The 21,111-nt window shown below is 48.9% G+C and overlaps 1 protein-coding gene across 1 annotated transcript in view; it reads right to left on the bottom strand.

Annotated features, from left to right (window-relative positions):
• Positions 1–15,521, bottom strand: part of LOC143834876 (nuclear receptor ROR-beta-like) — a 48,107-nt gene extending 32,586 nt beyond the window's left edge. Inside the window, exon 1 of the mRNA XM_077331766.1 lies at positions 15,241–15,521. Coding sequence (XP_077187881.1) covers positions 15,241–15,247 — 7 coding nt within the window. The 5' untranslated portion in view covers positions 15,248–15,521. The remainder of the gene's footprint in view (positions 1–15,240) is intronic.
• Between the last annotated feature and the right edge of the window lie 5,590 nt (positions 15,522–21,111).

Here is a 21,111-nt window from a genome sequence, read left to right as displayed (position 1 = left end):
GAAAGGACATGTTTTCTTTTAAGGGTCCCCTGTGGAGACGGGGGATGCCTCACTACCTGCTCCCATTGCAGAGAGAGGAGGTGGGAGAAAAATATTAAAAACTTCCAAGTGTTTCATGCAGCACTATGCCATTTCGGGTAAAAAAAAAAAAAAAGCAACTGGAGTGGGGCTGCTCTAGGAATCACCAGAAACTCTATGGTTTTGTCATAGAGTTCCCACCAATTCCTAGAGCTAACCAAGGTCGTTTTAGAGCCAGTTCGGTGTAGTGGTTAGGAGTGCGGACTTCTAATCTGCTATGCCAGGTTCGAATCTGTGCTCCCCCACATGCAGCCAGCTGGGTGACCTTGGGCTCGCCACGGCACTGATAAAACTGTTCTGACCAAGCAGTGATATCAGGGCTCTCTCAGCCTCCCCTCCCTCACAGGGTGTCTGTTGTGGGGAGAGGAAAGGGAAGGCGACTGTAAGCCGCTTTGAGACTCCTTCGGGTATGGAAAAGCGGCATGTAAGAACCAACTCTTCTTCTACTTCAGTAATCTCAGGGCTCTCTCAGCCTCCCCTCCCTCACAGGGTGTCTGTTGTGGGGAGAGGAAGGGAAGGGGATTGGAAGCCGCTTTGAGCCTCCTTCGGGTAGAGAAAAGCGGCATAGAAGAACCAACTCTTCTTCTCCTTCTTCTTCTAAAAACATCAAAAGGGACTTGGCTCTTTTCCATTAAGAAGATAACCACCACACCTCGCCTTGTGTTTGTTACTTCCTTTCCAGCCCCACACTTTATCTAATTTTCATTCCACCCTTACTCCAAAGAGCTCACGGTGGCATATATGGTTTTCCTGCTCCGTGTTTTCTCCTCACAACAATCCCCTGAGATAGGTTAGGATGCGAGAGTGCCAGGCGCAAGAGCCCCCAGAGAGCTGCATGGCTGAGTGGAGAATTTGAACTCAGTGCTTCAAAAACCTAGCTCAACATCATAACCACTAAACTCCATGAACGAGCACTGCATTCCTGTTCACGTTTTAGGCATGAATGGCTTATTTTTAATGACTTGGGGGCAGTGGAGAGGGTGGAAGAAACACAGACGGGGTGTGTGTCTGTGTGTATTTGTGTGTGTGTGTGTGTTAATAGTTTGTCTGTACTATCTGATTAGGACAATGATACAGGAGAGCAGAGGTGGCCAAAATGGCTCTCCAGATGTCCATGGACTACCATTCCCATGAGCCCCTGCTAGCAGGGGCTCATGGGAATGGTAGCCCATGGACATCTAGAGAGCCCCAATTTGGCCACCCCTCCGGACAAGAAAGCAGGGGAAAGAGAACTTCTTGTATTGCCATTTATATTGCATTTTCAGTGTCCAACGTGTTTAAATAGGTTCTCTTGTAACAAAAACAGCATTGTAAGGCAAGCCAATACCACAGAGAACAGCGTAGGCTATGAGCCAGTGACATACCCTAAGTCCACCTACTGAATCTGGGGCAGAGGCGAGACTTGAACTGGGGGTCTCGTTAAGCACAACTACTAGGTTATTCCAGCTCCCAGAACTGTTTAGGAGTACCTGCTGGTCCAATTTTCACATCCCCCCCAAGCTCCTGGGCTTGAGTGGGAGGAAGAAATTAGACTCCCAGAATCCTCAGCATTCATTTTAAAAAGAGCCAAATTGCTAGTCCTCATGATTCTGAAGCATACAAGCAACAACTTCTGAAATCTCAGAAGCAGTCGAGGTGGGCTGACTGAAGATTTAAAGCTGTCGGTCTCAATCTTTCCACCCTTCTCAGAACTGGCAGCGTTTTGATCTCCTTGCCTCTACCACAGCCAGGAAAACCAGAAACAGTCATGCAAAGAAGAACAATAGCAGGAAACAGGCATGCAGATATATTCAGTTTTGCATAAATGTATACAGACTGCAGAAGGATGCATTACCTGTTGCAGAATACATTCATTCTTTGCCTGTGCATAGTCAGGGGTGGCCAAACTGCGGCTCTCCGGATGTCCATGGACTACAATTGCAATGAGCCCCTGCCAGCATGACAGGGGCTCATGGGAACTGGAGTCCATGTGCATCAATGTATAAATAAATAAATAATAAACAAACACTTAGCAAGCCACAGTTTGGCCACGCCTGGCATAGATCATATTTGGCCCTCAAGTTGATTGGGAGTCCGTAGTTCAGGATTACAGGGTCCCCTGCCTCCAAATATCTATGCTAAATATTGAAAGCAGAAGCAAGACTGTGTCCTCAGCTCCACGGGAGCCCTGGAGATCTCCTGGAATTATAACTGATTCCCCTGGCAACAACAACAACAACAACAACAACAACAAAACAATTTCCCCCGACACAATGACTGATTTGGAGTCTATGGTATTACACCTGGCTGATGTCCCTCCCCAAACCCACCCTGTCCAGGTCCCATCCCAAAAATCTCCGGAAATTTCTCAACCCAGGGGTTGTCAGTCTCCAGCTGTGGCCTGGAGACTTGGAATTCCAGCTGATCTCCAGAGAGATCAGTTCCCCTGGAGAAAATGGCTGCTTGGGGGTGGGGTGCGGGGGTTGGATTATGGTGTTTTACCTTGCCAAGGTCCTTCCTCCCCACCCAACCCTGCTCTCGCCAGGCTAAGCCCCCAAATCGCCATGAATTTCCCAGTCCATATTTGGCAACCTATTATCCTTGCAAAAAGTATTTTGTAGAGTTTAGAAGGTCTGGGGGTGATCAGAGGCCAGGCAGAATGTTTCCATGGCCCCTAAAAACAGGCACGGTTTCTTGCCCATATCTCAGCTCAGAGTTTCTCCAGTTTGATGGCATCTCCTGGGGGTCGCAAGATGGCTGCCATCTCTGGGTTAGGAAGTACCTAGGAACTGGGGAGTGTCTTTGGGGGCGGGGTACATGCCAAGCAGCCATTTTCATGAATGGAACTGATTTTGCCCATCCGGAGATGACGGGTGATAGTGAGAGATTTCCTGGTGCCACATGAAGGTTGGCAACTCTAGCAATCAGGAACGCCAAGTGGGGGCCCGAATCTTAGATGCTATTGGCTCTGGAGGATGGGAACATTTGGGGGACCAGAGGTTTTCCAAATGTTCTGGAAGTGTTTGAAGTTTACTGAGAATGATTAAGGACAATCCTGCTGGATCAGACCAGTGGTCCATTGAGTGCAGTCCCATGTTTCACAAAGCACCCTGGAAGAACCCGAAAGCAAGGGAACAGGGGCCAGATCATCCCAATAGTCTCCTCCTCTCATCCACAGGCAGACTGCCTCTGAATATGGATGTTCCGCCACAAACCGCCACTCCTGGACTTGTTTATGCAACTAGAGGTAAACTGCTTCTGGATACAGATGGTCTGAACCAGCCACAGATGGACTCACTAAGAATCAGAGGTAGACTGCCCATGCATAAGGATGTTCCACCAAAAACCGCCCCTGCTAGACTCACCATGTTCGTTACATTATTATATTCTTCTACCTTTATGACTGTATTGTTATTATTCAGTTTATCATGTTATCTGTACTGTTTTTCTCCAGTTCCACGTAAACCTCCCGAGCCTCAGGGGAGGGCAGCATATAAACAAACAAACAAACGTGACTAGAGGTAGACTGCTTCTGGGTACAGATGTTCTGAATCAGCCACGGATGGACTCACTAAGAATCCGAGGTAGACTGCCCATGCATATGGATGTTCCGTAAATCCATTGACGGATTTATCTGTGAATCGGCTCTGAGACATGGAGACTGAGCTGAGTCATGGGACGCCCCAAAACTCCTCCCCTGTATCCCTCCCCTCCCCTCAGGGGGAACATTTGGGGGCTCACTGCAAATGGTTTCGGCCACCTCATTTCTTCTCCTCTCCTGGTTTTCCTCAGGCAGGCTCCCCATTTTCATCATGGACGTTCCTGGTAGCGGGATTCCTCGTGGGCATTTTTATGCAACGATCCCAAACAGAACACTTATGACAACACCCCTTTACCAGGACAGCAAAGGACTCAAAAGTAGTTCCACACCCATGCATAGGGTTACCAAATATTGGTGGGGAAATTCCTGAAGATTTGGGGGGGCAGCTTGGGAAGACGAGGGTTTGGGGAGATGTGGGCCCTCAGCGAGGTACAGCAACTTACAGTCAAACCTTAATAAGCAGCCATTTTCTCCAGGGGAACTGATCTCTGTCATCTAGAGCAGGGGTAGTTAACCTGTGGTCCTCCAGATGTCCATGGACTACAATTGCGGCTTCCCATTGGCTGCTTGGACCCGGAGTGACACTTGGAGGGCCCAATCAGGAGCCGCTTCACGGCTCCTGATTGGGCCCTCCGAGTTTTTATCCCGGACAGAGCCTGCCCTTTCTCCTCCCCTTTAGGGCTTACTCTTTTATTTATTCCGCTACGCAGGAGTTGTTAAATATTTGGATTTATAGCCCACCACTCTCGTAAACCAGACGAATAATCCAACAATAAAAACCCAATAAAATACCCATTAAAACCCCAATCAACAATAGTGCAACCCCAAGGACAGCATAGGGGAAAACCTAGATACTTAAAAATTCTGGCTCAAAGACTTCAAACCAGGTGTCGGAAAGGGAGCTGACAACTCGCCCCAGAGCTTTAAAGAAAAGAAGAGAAAAGAAACAGGGAGGGAATGCATCATCTCAACCATCTCCTTACTGTGATGCATCAGGGCCCGGAAAGTACTTTGTCAACAGAAGTCACTACCCTGGGTCCCCATTAGAGAGAGAGAGAAAAAAGAAATAAATGAAATAAATAACTAAAATAGTCCACAACATTTTCCCTTTGCTAGAAGGGTGCGGGAGGAGTCTTAGAAGAAAAACTAAGTCACTTTACAGAGACCCCCCCCCAGCTTCCTGAGCACAATATCTAGAGAAAGCTCTCTTTGTAATGAACTGACCATCATAACAGTAGGAATATATACGCAAAAGTTAATTGTTACATTGGTAAACTGTGTCACAGCACCCAAACACAGCCACATGAGAACTCTCTGCCAAACCAGCCAATCAGACCCCTCGAACACATTTGTTGTTCACAAAGACGTCAGATTTACTGCCGGTCCCATCTGTCCCCATACCAGTGTGAAACTTTCTTACAAGTAGAAGCTATCTTGTCCTGGGACCAGAAAGTAGAATGGTGGCCAGGTTCACCATTCTTTATAAGCCGCCCCAACCCAGGCTACTTTCACATACTTTCTAAGTCCTTTTAATGCACTGTAGCAATTACTTGCAGCTGTAGTTCCCTGTAGGAAGATTCCCTTGCAAATGACGGCTAAAGAAGAAAAAGAGTTGGTGTTTAAGCTCTACTTTTCTCTACCCGAAGGAGTCTCAAAGTAGCTTCCAATCGCCTTCCCTTTCCTCTCCCCACAACAGACACCCTGTGAGGTGGGTGAGGCTGAGAGAGCCCTGAGATTACTGAAGAAGAAGAAGAAGAAGAAGAAGAAGAAGAAGAAGAAGAAGAAGAGTTGGTTCTTATATTCCACTTTTCCCTACCCGAAGGAGTCTCAAAGTGGCTTCCAATCACCTTCCCTTTCCTCTCCCCACAACAGACACCCTGTGAGGGAAGTGAGGCTGAGAGGGCCCTGATATTACTGCTCAGTCAGAACAGCTTTATCAGCGCCGTGGTGAGCCCAAGGTCACCCAGCTGGCTGCATGTGGGGGAGGAACGGCGAATCTAACCTGGCTCTCCAGATTAGAGGCTGACGCTTTTAACCTCTACCCTATGCTGCCGTTGACAGTATCGAGTGTGTATGACAGCAGCCCCTAATACAGGGGTAGTCAAACTGTGGCCCTCCAGATGTCCATGGACTGCAATTCCCATGAGCCCCTGCCAGCAAATGCTGGCAGGGGCTCATGGGAATTGTAGGCCATGGACATCTGGAGGGCCACAGTTTGACTACCCCTGCCCTAATAGGATCCAAGTGTCTAATCCCTCCTTTCAGCGGGTGACATACAAGTTTGCTGATCAAGAAGAATCTCTCCCAACTCTATCCCAAAATCACTTGCTGGTATAAAAAAATTACCATCTGTTTGGCTCCTGCTCTCTTCTCTGCCTGTTTTGGTGATGCCAACACCCTAGAATACCAACTTTCCATCTTAGGAAGCATTATTCTTATTTATTTCTGGTACAGGGAAGAGCAAAACTCTTCTCCAGACTATGGCGTGAACAGAGCACGTAGAGGGGAAGTAAGAACATTTCCACCCTTCCAACCACATCCCTGTTGGTGCCCAGCTTGAAACTGCATTTGCAAAATGCTCATGGACATCTGCACGCTGCTGCCTCCCTTGGCCTGTCAAGCGTGGTATTGCCTGCTCTGACAAGCAGCAGCAACTCTCTCCAGGAGCTTAGGCAGAGAAAGGCCTTTTTGAAAACCCTGGCTGGAGATGCCAGGGATTGAGCCTGGAGATCCCTGCATGCAAACCGGATGTTCTGCCCCTGAGCACCTCTCCTCGAAATCAGGCACCGACTGACATGTAGCCTTTACAAAACTATCTCCAGCTCTGACTGGCAACAGCACTCTAAGACTAAGAGTTTCTTTCCCTGAGATCCTTTATTAATAGTCATGGTATCCAAACCAGTGACCTGCCCACCAAGCAGGTACTGAACACAAGAAGAAGAAAAGTTGGTTCTTATATGCTGCTTTTCTCTACCTGAATGAGTCTCAAAGTGGCTTACAGTCACCTTCCCTTTCCTCTCCCCACAACAGACACCCTGAGAGGGAGGGGAGGCTGAGAGAGCCCTGATAATTCTGAAGAAGAAGAGTTGGTTCTCATATGCCACTTTTCTCTACCCGAAGAAGTCTCAAAGCGGCTTACAACAAGAAGTTGCCTTGTCCTGAATCAGAGCATCAGCCTATCAAGTAAAAAAATTGTCTTCTCAGAGGGGCTGAGGCTCTCCTGAGGAGACCTTCCATGCTACCTTCAGTCTGGTTCTTTTTTGCCAACTAGAGATTCCAGGAATTGAAGCGGGGACTTTCTGCCTGCCAAGGGCCCATTATGCACGGGGAGGGGGGGGGGGAACAGCGCGCATTCGGGGTGGAATGTCGGCAACTAAAATCACCGATAACGCACGGTGCCGGCTGCAACCGGCCGCAGATTCGGTGCATGCCACCGAAAAAGCCGTGGAAGAAAGCGCAGTTTCCGGGTGACCAGGGCGCAACCAGAAGCGGTGCCGGGGTCGCCGCGTGCATAATCGGTTACTCTGGGGTTTGCCGCCGTTGCGTCCCGTCCCGTGCATAAGCGGTTAGCTTCGCTTCTTCCCCCTCCGCGTTTTCCATGTGACTCGAAATTGCCATTTGGGTGGCCGTGCATAATGGGCCAAGCAGGTGCTCTGCCACTGAGCCATGGCCCCCTCCCCTACTCCTTTGCTGGAATCCTTCTATTTCCCTTGCCTCTCCGCTCCCTCCACTGCCTTCCCTTGACATTCTGATTGGAAACTCCTCAGGGCAGCAACTAATCTCTTCCCTTCAGCCTCTCACACCTCAGCTCCCCATCCCTGGATTTCACCAGACCAACAGTCACGCGGGGAGCCCTTACATAACGTTAGTCGCTTGCATACATTATCTCGGTCATCCTCACAACAGACCTGCAAAGTAGGTCAATGTTGTTGTTGTTGTTATTTTTATTATTATTATGGAATGGAGAGTGAGAGAGAGAGAAAGAGAGCCCATGGGCTTGCCTCATCCCAGCCAGCGGAGGCGAGATTGGAACCCGGGACTTCCTGGCAGGCAGCTTAACTGCAAAAGGAACAATATTTAGCATTAGTCAGAGCATAGTTCACATACATTCACTCTGTAATCTTTGCAATAACCCTGCAAGGTAGGTCATTTGTTTCCCCACTGAGTGGTGATGGGGGGGCGGTGCAGTGCAGAGGCAGATAAAGCGTAGCACTCCTCAGGCACAAGTGCCCCAAAATGATGAGCCAAAAAACTCACCACAGCCACTAGAGCAAATTTTTCGATTCTGGGAGTTCGATCCCAGCAGCCGGCTCAAGGTTGACTCAGCCTTCCATCCTTCAGAGGTCGGTAAAATGAGTACCCAGCTTGCTGGGGGGTAAATGGTAATGACTGGGGAAGGCACTGGCAAACCACCCCGTATTGAGTCTGCCATGAAAACGCTAGAGGGTGTCATCCCAAGGGTCAGACATAACCACAGGGGATACCTTTACCTTTATCAGATGCTCAATCAGGGTTTTGCAAAGCCCGGGGTTTTCTTCATAGCCCTGGAAGGGTTTCCTTAATGGGTGGGCATTCATTCATTTGTAATATATTTTTTAAATATGTTAAATTTTATTGGGTTATATGACCATATATGGTCATGTTGACTTGCCTGCCCCCACCCAGGATGGCCAATGGTGGGCCTGGAGGGGGTGAGAAGGGGCGGGGCCCCAAGTGGGCGTGTCCACAGCTCTGCTTCCCAACCATACTCTGCAGGATCGCTCCACTTCCGGGGTTTCTCAAAGCCTGAAGAATGTTTCATGGGCTTTTCAAGGGTAAAAAAAGCTGACTCAGATGCAGCAAAATAATTTGTTCAGTTAATTCCAGTGTTTCCGCCCCCTGGCTTCCTCTTCTCTCTCCTTTACTGTCTCTCCAATCTTTTCTTTTTCTTCGACACCCCCTTAACTCTTCCACTGGATCTAGGTTACTGGGACAGTGGCTCATATGCACCAAACCCACAAGCTCCTTCTCAATCCTGCTTGCCTTTGGGCAACGCAAGAGGCTGGTCCTCACTGGACAGGGCATCACCCAGTGGGTGAATATAATGACATGGGCATTGGGGGAGGGTTTGGGTGATGAGGAAACCGGGTGGGAAAGGAAGAAGAGGGAGCATATGATGAATCTCCCGAAGGAAATGAGAAAGTGTAGACCAGAGCTTTGGTTTCCAATATGATGCTGTGGTAGACATAGGCCAAATTTTCACTCCCTTGCCAAATGCTTTGAAAACCACAGATTGAAGAAATTCGATTTTTACCTCGCTTTTTACAACCCGGAGGAGCCTCAAAGTGGCTTCCGATCGCCTTCCCTTCCTCACCCTGCAGCAGACACCCTGTGGAATAGGTGGGGCAGAGAGAGCTCTGACAGAACTGGTCTGTGAGAACAGATCTACCAGGACAGTGACTAGCCCCAGGGCTCCCAGCTAGCTGCATGTGGAGGAGGAGTGGGGAATCAAACCTGGTTCTCTAGATTCAAAGCCACTGGTCAGTGTTTGCCTTCAGATCTATTTGGGGTGCATTCGAACACTATGGGTTTGGGATAAGCCGCATGTACACCAAAAATGCTTGAAAATATGCAATGCAGACGAATGCTGGAGGCCAGGTTTGGACTTCTGCAGGGGGTTGGACTAGATGACCTTCGAGATCCCTTCCAATTCAATGATTCGATGAATCTAGGGTTGGCCACAGGTACATTTTGAGGAAATATGTCAAGATATTTGGGGAGGCCATAGCTCACAGTTCGGAGCATCTGTTTGGCATGCCGAAGGCCCCTGGTTCAATTCCTGGCATTTCCAGTTTACAGGACTAGATATGCTGTTAACTGTGCAAACTCCCAAAATTATGCAGGGCCTGCAAAAGGGAGCTCCTCCACCAGGCATTTGCCTGAGACTGACCACAGGTCCCCTTCAGACTGGCCTGAACCAGTCTGTCCTCTCTAACCCTAACCCTAACCCTCACTCTAAAACCTAAATAGATGTTTTTAAAAAAAGATTCAGTGGATGGAAACCTTGTCCAAAAGATAATCATTTGACCTGAAAAGTCACTAACCTTGAATAGGCCTTGTTCAACAGTAACCCCCCCCCCCCAAAAAAAATCTACTCTGCATTATTATTATTATTTCTTCGATTTATTACCCGCCACTTCCAGACGGCTCGTGGCGGGTTACAAGTGTCTGTATAAAATCCCAGTAAAACCCCCATTAAACCCCCCAGACATAAAAACATGACATAATCCACCCAACACAATAACAGAAAGATACGTCGGAAAAACCCAGCTCACGTCAGCCATCCATCCATTTCCCCCAAATCTCCTAGAGGGGCTTGGAAGAGGGGTTGCCGTTTGCCCAGTTTTCATACGCAATGAAAAACTGCCCTTCGTGAGCTCAGGAATGCAGTTTCGTTGGGCTCTATTGCTGAAAACAGAAGCTGCTTCCCTTCACAAGGGAAAGGCACTCTGCGCATGCCCAGTGACCCTGTACTTAAAAGCGTAACCGCCTGGGGACACAGTATATGTCAAGGGGAAAACACACGCTGGACACCATCTCTGAAATGAAAAAGGTTCTGGTGTAAAAGTCGGCTGGTGGCTGAACTGTGGCTCTCCAGATGACCATGGACTACAGTTACCATGAGCCCCTGCCCATTGGCAGGGGCTCATGGTAACTGTAGTCCAATGTCATCTGGAGAGCCACAGTTTGACCTCCCTAACAATGTAAAGATCGCAATGATAATATATGTCAAGCAGCTTGAATACCCGATGGGCGACATATGTCGCCAGGCGTTAGGTAAGAGCGATCTTGATATTCGGGAGCCAAACCATAATGACCTGTTGCCTGTATACACCCACTGAGAGTTAACTCCTTCAGGTTTCGGATACCTTGAACCTGTGTGACGCCAGCCTATTCGCTTTCTTAGAATCAGGGGGCGTTTGAGTGGGGGGGGGGGCTGGGAAGGCAGAGTTGCCATCTCTGGGTTGGGAAATTGAAGCCCAGAGAGAGGAGGATTTGGGGAAGAGATTTGGGCACCATCCAGGTTTAATGCCGTAGAATCCTCCCTCCAAAGCAGCCATGATGATCCTCAGAGAAGCTGATTTCTGTAGTCTAGAGAGCTGCTAGAATTCTAGGAGATCAATTCTAGGTTGGGAGCCCTGGGTGTGCCCTCTGATAATCTGCAAGGACAACATGCCCAGTTCTCCTGGAGGCCCTTGTTCTGAATCCCCAAATGCTTGTTCAGCCCCCCCCCCACAACATTTGCAGAACCAATGTCTAACTTTTTCTTTCCTCTTTTTATGGGCTGTCCATTTGAAGGAAACATTTTGGATTCTACAGATTCGTTTTGCAATGCCCACCCACCTTGTGAGGTCATTTATACGTACAACGTGTGTCCGTCGTATCACTCTGGTTTAGCAACATGCAAATCACACTGGGAAACATTCTTGTTGTGTGTATGTGTATGAAGGGGGAGAGTGAAAATGGAAATCTGGGGGTTGACATCGGAAAAATATGAAATTATGCCGAAATTTTCCTCTAAGTTCTAAGAAGAACACAAGGAAATCTGGAGGGATGATTTCCAAGTCCTTCTCCCCCCTCTAAATATCTCTAATTTATTTTCTCCCTTCCTTCCTCCAAAGAGTACATAAGGCCTTTTGCTCCTTTTCATCCTCTCAGCAACCCTAGTAGATTAGGCCAACAAAAACGTAAATCGCTTTGTGAGTCCATCTACCGCATATTTATCCTGCCTGTTCCCTCCACGTAGCTCTAGGCAGCATACAGAATTTTTTCCTCTGGTTTATCCTTACTCTAACCCTGTCAGGTAGGTTAAGCTGAGAGAAAGAGAGAGAGAGAGTGCATGAGTCAGAGTGTTGTGGTTGAGAAGGAATTCGAACACAGGCCTCTCCAGTCTTAGGCTGATAACTCTAACTGCTATGCCACGCTTGGTCTCAATCAGAACGGATAGCAGACTTTCCCCAATAGTAGCAAAATCTAATTTTATACCAGACTTGATGGGGGGGGGGAAACATGGATCCAGGCAGAGGGGCTCTGCCACCGATATGTTCAGGTGAGTTCACTTGTGCTTTTCACATGCTCAACAGCCAATATGGTTTCCACATGATCCGGTATGGATCCGGAACAATCTTACTGAGACAAGAGAAACCAGTGGAAGATGGAAGCTAGCCAGCTGATCTCCTTAACCTTTCCTATGGATTTTATGACCAAAAGTATGGGAAGGATGAGTTGGTTTTTATATGCCGCTTTTTACCCTCTCAAAAGCAGCTTCCAATCACCTTCCCTTCCTCTCCCCATATTAGACACCCTGTGAGGGAGGTGAGGCTGAGAGAATTTGAAGAGAACTGTGACTGGCCCAAAGTCATCCAACTGGCTACATGTGGAGGAGAAGTGGGGAATCAAACTCGGTTCTCCAGATTAGAGTTTGCCACTTACTCAACCACGACACCAAGCTGTCATGAAGGAAGACGTTCGCATAGGAGCATGAAGGAAGACATTCGCACAGGCATTGAACCATGCTCGGTCCCAAGACCTGAACTGTAGCGCAGCCAAGAAAATGGAGACAGGATGTGTGACGCAGTGGAGAATTCAGCCTTTAGACTGACCGACATCTCACCGCTTGCCCCATACTGGTTCCCTTCCCTTGCATCTACAGTGGGTCAAGCTGCATTTCGCTCCCTGTACCCTGCCAGATGTCTAAGCTCGGCGATTAACGTGGGCAAAACATTTTGCTGGAACACCATTCTTTTCTCCGCTGCCCACTGTGCTCCTCCCCCCCCCCCTGCACTATCTAGCTCCATCGGCCATGTTTGCATGGCTGGCGCTGTAAACAGACACGGGGAGCCTGTTAAAATGGCCGCAACGCTAGAAAGATGGCGGCTGGCCGAGTAGACCAAGGAAGACTTTGCCTTCTCTAGCGGCAGAATCTGGATTCGCCAAACGGAATCCGGATCGCAGACCGATTCAGCATCGTTCTCCCTGCCTCATGTGCAAAAGGCGTCTTGTTTCCGACTGAAGGACACCAAAGTGATGCCGATGTACTCCCCAGAAAGAGGGTTCAAAAGACTACAGACAGCAAGAAGAGAAAAATAAGAGACTCAAAGTTTCCTGGGGGGCAGAGAGATCTTTTAGCATCAGACGCACACACCCACCCCCCAAGTTACAAGCCTCCCATCCCAAGAGTCTATCTGACTAGCCGAAGTTTTCTCAAATTAAATTGTCTTCTCTCCCCGGTGGCTTCCGTCTTCAGCCTCACAACCATTGTTTGCACAAAATTGACATCTCTACTAACTCAGGAAAGATACAGAGCAAGGCCAGCTTTTGAGTGATGTTGAACTGTTCCGTGGGAGAAATCAAGTTCCTTGCGTTTCAAAAGCTCACCATTCTCTGCCCACACAAATGGCTTTCCGAAATATTTTCAGTCAGCGGGCACACACGGGTCTTCTGCTTCTGCCTGTGTTTACTCGGAAGTAAATCCAGCTGTTCGTTGCTGCTGGATTTAGAACAGTATGTTGCTGGCCGTAAGCGGCATAAAACCAGAATGGAGAGGGATTCCTCTCCCTCAAGTGCTCCCGCGCACATCCTAGACGCTCCCCGGATCCGTGCTATGATTTCACAGGCCTGCAAAACAGGTTTTTTCCCCCAAGCCATGGGTCATGACCCTAAAAACTGGGTCAGCAGATGGCAGTAGCTGAATGGCAAAATCGAGACATCAGTCTGGCCAAGGTGCCCCGCTTTTGCACGAAGGGCAACTGGCCAGGTTGGAAGTGAGATCCAGGCCAAGGTGGTTGGGAAGCCCCGATCCCACTGGAAGGGCCAATGACAGGACAGGGGTCCACCCAGCCCACCTGGAGCTCCCAAGAGCAAGGAACATGCCCGAGAATCTTTCACACCAAGCTAAGGAAAAAGGCAGGAGTGGAACATGCCATGGGATAAGGCCAGCTGCTTCGCACCCCTCTCCTCTTTTCTTCCCTTCTCAAATTATTCCACCATTCTGGATACATTTGACCAGGCATGGGGGGGGGTTATCCCCATCCCTCCCTACAGCCTTCCCCTTTCCCGACCATTTGCACAACCCCCAAGACTGACCAGAACGTAATTTCTGATGGTGACATCGAATGCATTTAAAAAATAATAAAACTCAGAAAAGCTCAATCGCTTTCCCCACCCTCTCACTCCACCCCAGACTTCCAACTGGATTATTTTCTGGTTAGTCTTTCCCTCCCACCCCCTCCGCCGTTTCTCCCTTCTGTTCATGTATTTTTCTGACACAGGTCCAAAGTGAAAGTCTCGAAAGGAGCCGGGTTGAAAACCAAACCAAACCAGAAAACGGCAGGCAGAGGGAACCCACCCGAAAAAGCCTTCGCCACCCCCTTTTCTCTAGCAAAAGCCATGCTTGCTGTGGTTTGAACCGGGGGGTGGGGAAGACATCACCCATGCCTCCCTCCTGACAGAGTCACTAAGCTCCTGAGCAGGTGCAAAGTGCATTTGTGTCCCCAGTCGTGCTTCCAGGCACTAAATATGAAACAACTGCCTCCCCGCCCCCGCATCAGCCTGTCGCAAAGGCTAGCCAAAAAGGCCTTAATGCAAGATACCTTCATCGGTTCTGTTTCATGTACATGGCCCTGAGCCTTCGGGGTGGGTGGTATAGAAATATAATAATTAATAAATAATAAATAAGATCCCCTCCAGTTATATGTGAAATATTTCCAGAGTTGAGGCGGGCAGGAGGAGGAGCTGGAAAGACAGATTAAGAGATTTGCTGGCGAGGGAAAAAATCCCAGGCCAGTTTAAACCCGGCAGGCAAAATTAATTTGGGGGGAGGGGGTTTGAAATTTTAAAAAAATCTGTCTTGGAGATCACAAAAGGCAGATGCAGAGAATTTGGGGATTTACACAGACACAACGCTGACCTTCCTCATCTTCCCCAGCAACAAACTCGTCCGGCGTACAAAACACACTGTCATATTTCCTCCGTCTCCCGCTGCTTCCCACCCCAACCTACTACGGGATACGGTTTATTTTCAGCGGTGAAAACAGAAGGCTGCCTCACTTTCCTCCACGCACCTGTCCTGCACCTCTTGCTTGAGGGACAGCAGCTCAGAAGAAAAATAATTATAATTATCCTAATTGTGCTCTGCGCCTTCCATTCAACTTTTTAAAAAACCACTCCAAAAAACAGCAGCAGGCAGGGGGTTTGGGGCTCCTTCTGGCTACTGAAGCTCAGCTACCCTCCAACCCGAGGAAGTGATACATATTTTCAAGATGTTATTATTTTAAAATCCATGGAAAGTTACAAAGTCAGGGCAAAGGACCGACGTTTTAAAGAGGATGTTGGGGGGAAGCTAGCTGGATGCTTGCAAAGACATCTCCCAACATTTTCTAACCCCCCCCCCCTCCAAGGCCACGATCCGGACTCAGCCGTAGCCCTTCAAGGGCGCTTCTCCTTGCTTTGCACGCTCAAGACTGGAATTCAGGGGGGGGCATTTCAAGAAGCGCCTGAAACCCGATTTGCTACCTGCCTCCCATAAAGAACAGGCGTCTTACCTCGCATCTTCTTTCCTTCTGTAGCTTTTCTTTCCCTCCCCTTCTGTTTTTTTTTCTTTTGCTCGTTTAAGCCTCTTCTGCAAATATCATGAAAAATTCAGAAGCAAAAAGAGAAAAAAAAACTCCTTTGGGGGGATAAAAATCTCTCTCTCGATTGAGACAGATCTATGAAGTCGCCTCGCACGCTGCCGCCTGTCCTGCCTTCCTCTGCCCTGTTTGTGTTTGGCTAGCCTAATTATTGGTAATAACCTTCCTCCTTCTAAACTCCCCACACCTCCTCCTCTCTCTCTCTCTCTCTCTCTCTCCCTCCCCCCCCCCCCTCTCTGCCCAGGCGGCTCTTAGAGATCTGCTAACCTACTTTCTGCAATAGGCTGCTAAGAGAAGCATGAGGAAATCCACATGACGAACCCCAGGTCTTCGGCTCCGCCCACCTCGTGTCAATTTCAACCCCAAGCTCCGCCCCCGACTCCAGGGCAAGTCCCCCTCCCTCTCGCTCCTCTTTGCATCCTTGGAGTCGTATTATGTCATCTTGGGCGACATAATTCGGATTTGTTGTCTCCCGGCTCTGTTCCCTCCCTGCATGTAAATAGTTCTCCGCTTCCCAATCCAGTTGGGTTTTTTGTTTTTTGTAGGGTCTCTGTGTTATTCATTTTGTTCTAAACATAGGCCCTGAATTCTTTTTATCTCAGCTTCCCCCCTTTTTCCCCCTTCCTTCTATGCCCCAGTTCCTTCCTTCCAATTCATATTCTCCTTCCTTCCTTCCTTCCTTCTTCCTTCTTCCTTCTTCCTTCTTCCTTCTTCCTTCCTTCCTTCCTTCCTTCCTTCCTTCCTTCCTTCCTTCCTTCCTTCCAATTCATATTCTCCTTCCTTCCTTCCTTCCTTCCTTCCTTCCTTCCTTCCTTCCTTCCTTCCTTCCTTCCTTCCAATTCATATTCTCCTTCCTTCCTTCCTTCCTTCCTTCCTTCCAATTCATATTCTCCCTTCCTTCCTTCCTTCCTTCCTTCCTTCCTTCCTTCCTTCCTTCCTTCCTTCCTTCCTTCCTTCCTTCCTTCCTTCCTTCCTTCCTTCCTTCCTTCCTTCCTTCCTTCCTTCCTCCTTCCTTCCTTCCTTAAATCAAGCCATCAATCTTTCTTTCTCTCTGTCTTATTTTTTCTCCATAGGTATCAGTTTTTCCTCTAGCCCCCCCTTACTTTTACATACTAAAACTGTCATTGGGGCAACTCACAACAACATTAAATACAGATAATTTATTTTCACATTAAAATCAAAGTCAGGCGCCCTTAATGCTGCGCATGCTGAGAGCCATGATAGCAAAACAGCACCTCAGTATCCAGAGGCAGTCTACCAGATGCTGGCCAACAACTCATGGCCTTAATGTTGTGCTCACCACCTTCCCAGATGGGTCTGTGTTCTGATCCAATCGGACTCTTCCTGTAGCGTCACCAGGCAGTGATCCCAGGAAAGCCCAAAATTTAATGATTTGAGTTTGTTCTGAGCACTTTTTTGACCTTCAGGGAAGAGCTGAGCATTTGTTGCCTGCTGCAGTCCTATGGGTGCCTGGCTTGGCAATACAGCTTATTCCTGGGCAAACACACTTAGGATTGGGTTGCCCAGTTCTGCTGTCGGAAGCAAAGAAAATGTAAAGATGTGTCAAATCAGGCTGGATCATGTCCTGTTTTTCTACTTCCCCAGACATCCTTTGGAGTGTCCTCTTTTAGCACCTCATGAGTAAAATGAATGGACTTCTGCATGCACCTTGCTTGGAGATGCTAGAAGACTGCAAGGGCAGTGGTTCTGGATCAGGGCATCCCTAGGGTCCTCTCGGGGGGTTCAGGAGCAGGCATTTTTCACTGGTGTTTTCCAAGATAAGCCCTGGTGTGGATGGTCCAGGCTAGCCCGGTCCCACCAGATCTCAGAAGCTAAGCAGGGTCAGCCCCAGCTAGTAGTTGGATGGGAGACCACAGAGGGAATCCAGAGTCACTAATGCAGGAGCAGGCAACGGCAAACCATCTCTGAATGAACATCTCTTGCCTTGAAAAACTTAGGGCTGCTGTAAGTCAGCTAAGCTCGTACAATACTTCCAAATACCATTTCAAGATACACTGCTCTTGTTCACGAAGGTTCCATTTCAGTGCTGCAACTAAGGGCCCTGTTTTCCATGAAATTTGCCAAATCCCGTCTCCTGTGGCCTTTGTTACATCTTGAGAGCCAGCATGGTGTAGCACTTATGAGCAGTGGACTTTTAAGAAAACCGGATTTGATTCCCCACTCTTTCTCATGCAGGCAGCTGGATGACCTTGGGCTAGTCCCAGTTCCCTTAGACCTTTTCTTCCATCGCAGTTCTCTTAGAGCTCTCTCAGCCCCACCTACCTTCACAGGTTGCCTGTTGGGATCCCTTCAGGTAGTTGACAGCGAGGTGTAAAAAAAACAGCTTGGTAGCTCTCCTGATGTCTGGCTTTAGGGGTAACTGTGTGAAATCTGCCGGCAGGGGCTCATGGGAATTGTAGTCCATGGACATCTGGACTACATGGGAATTGTAGTCCATGGACCGTCTGGCCACCCCTGCTTTAGAGGTAACCCTGTGAATCACATTTCAGGTATTTTAGTAAATATGACTTCAGACTGGCACAAGCCACCTCATGGAGGAAGGAGAGGACAGCTGCTTGGGGAGCCATGATTAAAATCAGGCTAGCTCCTTTGGAAGCCACTGTGGTTGTCCGCCCAGGGTGATAAGGCGGCAACACCCAGGCGGCGTGACGTTAGTGATTTGCTCAGAGGAAGCCGCTCTCTCGGCCAGCTTGTTGTCAAGGATTCCACCTATAAAAACAGGAGCCTTCTTGTCAACACCGAACCTGGAGCAAGGCTTGAACTGGTGACCTCAGAGGTGGGTTGGTGAAGAGACTACATGCCAGGCCACTGGGGGTTCTCTTGGGTGTCACAAGTGACCTTTGTCCTGGGTGTCGGCCTGGGTAATTTTTATGGCTGGTCTGGAGCTTCTTAGTGCCATCTTGGTGCCAGGGTTAGGACTGGCGGCCTCTGATCTGGAGAACCGGGTTGGGTTCCCCACTCTTATGCATGTGGCCAGCTGGGTGACCTTAAGCTAGCCACAGTTCTTTGGGAGCTCTCCCAGGCTCACCTCCCAGGCTCACAGAGCCAAGCCTATTCCCTTCAATGGGACGGCATGGCTTCCAGGCAAGGCTTTCTTCATGCAATGCATAGGTCACCTGGGGAACTCCCAGCTGCAGGGAGATAGCGATGGAGGGCTGCTAGCTTGGCTTTTAAAGGGCATATTCATGCAAGGCAAAATCCACCAGTGGCTATCAGACATGACAGCTGAATGGAACCTCCACATTCAGGGCCAGTGTATCTTGCAATGCCAGTTTCTGTGGAGATCACAAGAAGGAACGTCTTTCCCCCTGACTGTAAGTTCTGAGGAAAGAGGCAGGTTCTGATTGGCCACTTTGGGATACAGGATGCCGGAGTAGGTGGTCTGGTCCCAAAGGGTGCTTCTTAGGACGATGCAGCTTGAATGCGCCCTCAGTAGTGCAGGATCCAGATCGCTTGCTTCAGCGCTGCAATTGAAAAAATTGCATTGCAAAGTCACAGGGAAGCATTGTTCCTTTTACGCACGGCATACTTGTCAATCAAACGCAGGGCCTGTTAAATCTAGCGCACAATCCCCCAAGATCTAGGGATGCTTGGCTTTAAGCTGCCGTACCCTGGATCAGACCCTTGACCCTTCGAGGTCAGCATCGTCCACTCAGGCTGGCAGCTGCGCTCCAGGGTCTCCAGCTGAGATCCCATCACTTGCTACCCAATCCTTTGAACTGGAGATGCTGGGGATTGAACTTGGGATCTTCTGCATGCTAAGATGATGTTCAGCCAGAGTCGTGGTTCCTCTCCCTCCAGTGCCTCCATTGCGGCCGCATGGGTATGCAGAAGGAACAGTTGCTTTCCAATCTGGCATGCTTCCTCCTTCGCGCTAGAAATTCAATTAGCCTTTTCTACTTGGCTCCCAGCCCAAAGCCTGCTGAGATTAGGGGGAAATCAGGCAAGGAATTCTGCATGACATGGACAATGGTGTGGTCATGGCGCAGTGTGAGAGCCAAATACCTCGTGAGATCAAGCAGCCTGCCTCTTCCATAGAATCCTAGAGTTGGAACGGACCGCATGGGTCATCCTGTCCAACCCCCTGCACTATGCAGGACACTCAAAACCCTCTCGCTCATCCACTGTCACCTGCCACCCCCTTGAGCCTTCACAGAATCAGCCTCTCCGTCATATGGCTACCAAGCCTCTGTTTTAAAATCTCCAAAGATGGAGAACCCAGCACCTCCCGAGGAAGCCTGTTCCACTGAGGAACCACTCTAACTGTCAGGAAATCCTTCCGGAGGTTTAGACGGAATTTCTTTTGAATTAATTGCATCCCGTTGGTTCTGGTCCGTCCCTCTGGGGCAAGAGAGAACAACTCTTCTGAACCAAAGCCACGTGCCTTTACTAATCCACGAGCGCATTTGGATGTGGTCAAATTCTCAAAGGCCTTAAGCTGGGCATTCCCCCCCCCCTTTTTTTCTGATCAAGCACTGAAAAAACCACCGTCTGCATAATGGTGGCTATACATGAAAATATAAAGGCATCTTTAAGAAAAGTTCTTGTCTTAAAGAACTAAAAGCTTCTGAGAGAGCTCTAAGAGAACTGTGATGGAAGAACAGTTGTCCACTATAATGGGCTTCAATGTCATTAACTTCAGCTTTGGGGTTCTTAACTTCACTCCCTACATGGGATCCATCTGGTGAGCATTGCAGGAAGGTATTGTTGCAAATTATGTCAGTGCATCGTAAGAATGGATCTGAAGTAAATTGGTGACTTCTGGTAGTGTCTGAAGAAGTATTGAGGGGACAAGGAGAACTAGGGTCTTCGCAGGAGCCCCATGGAGAGCCCGCTTCCAGCAGGCACTGAGGCAGCTGCACCAGATCAAGTTCAAGGTGCTGATTTTGACCTTCGAGGCCATCCACGTTCTGAGCGCAATGTATTTGAGAGACTGTTGAACCCCCTATGCCTCCCACATAGCTCTGTGCTCTGTGGGTGCGCATAGGTTGGATGTTCCTGGCCATCGTGAGATTCGCTTGGCCCTGACCCCTGCCTGGTGGAACGAGCTCCCCGAAGAGCTAAGGGCCCTGATGGAGTTATGTACATTCTGCAGGGCCTGCAAGACGGAGCTCTTCCACCAGGCGTTTGGTTGAGGCCGGGCTATGGAAGTCCCCGTCTGCAGTGATTTTGGAGCCCAGGAAAATAAAATATGTCACTACCTCCATTTCTTCCTCATCTATTTGCCAGGAGAAATAAAGCATATTCAAGCTGAAAACTGCAAGAAGAACTTTCCCACTTTTTTTGGAGTCTGTGGTCACCATTATCATTCGAAGAAGAAGAGTTAATTCTTATATGCCGCTTTTCTCTACCAGGAGACTCAAAGTGGCTTACATTTGCCTTCCCTTTCCTCTCCCCACAACAGACACCCTGTGAGGGAGGTGAGGCTGAGAGAGCCCTGATATCACTGCTCAGTCAGATCAGCTTTATCAATGCTGTGGCAAGCCCAAGGTCATCCAGCTGGCAGCATGTAGAGGAGCAAGGAATCAAACCTGGCTCGCCAGATTTGAAGTCGGCACTCCTAACCACTACACTAAGCTTGACACAGGTTGGCGGGGTCAGCCCCACGAGAATGGCTGCCACAGGGGAACAAGCCACGCCCACCTTCAGTCTTACAACAAAGATCCTGATGCTGTGACGGCAGCTGCTGTTGGAGCAACATTTACTAAACATTCCCTTGCCCATCAGAAACCCCACTGAGCAAAAGGCTGCAACCGACCCTGC

The sequence above is a fragment of the Paroedura picta genome, chromosome 4 (genome assembly GCF_049243985.1).
Source record: "Paroedura picta isolate Pp20150507F chromosome 4, Ppicta_v3.0, whole genome shotgun sequence".
Taxonomy (NCBI): Eukaryota; Metazoa; Chordata; class Lepidosauria; order Squamata; family Gekkonidae; genus Paroedura; species Paroedura picta.
This window is presented reverse-complemented; position numbering and strand designations above follow the sequence as displayed.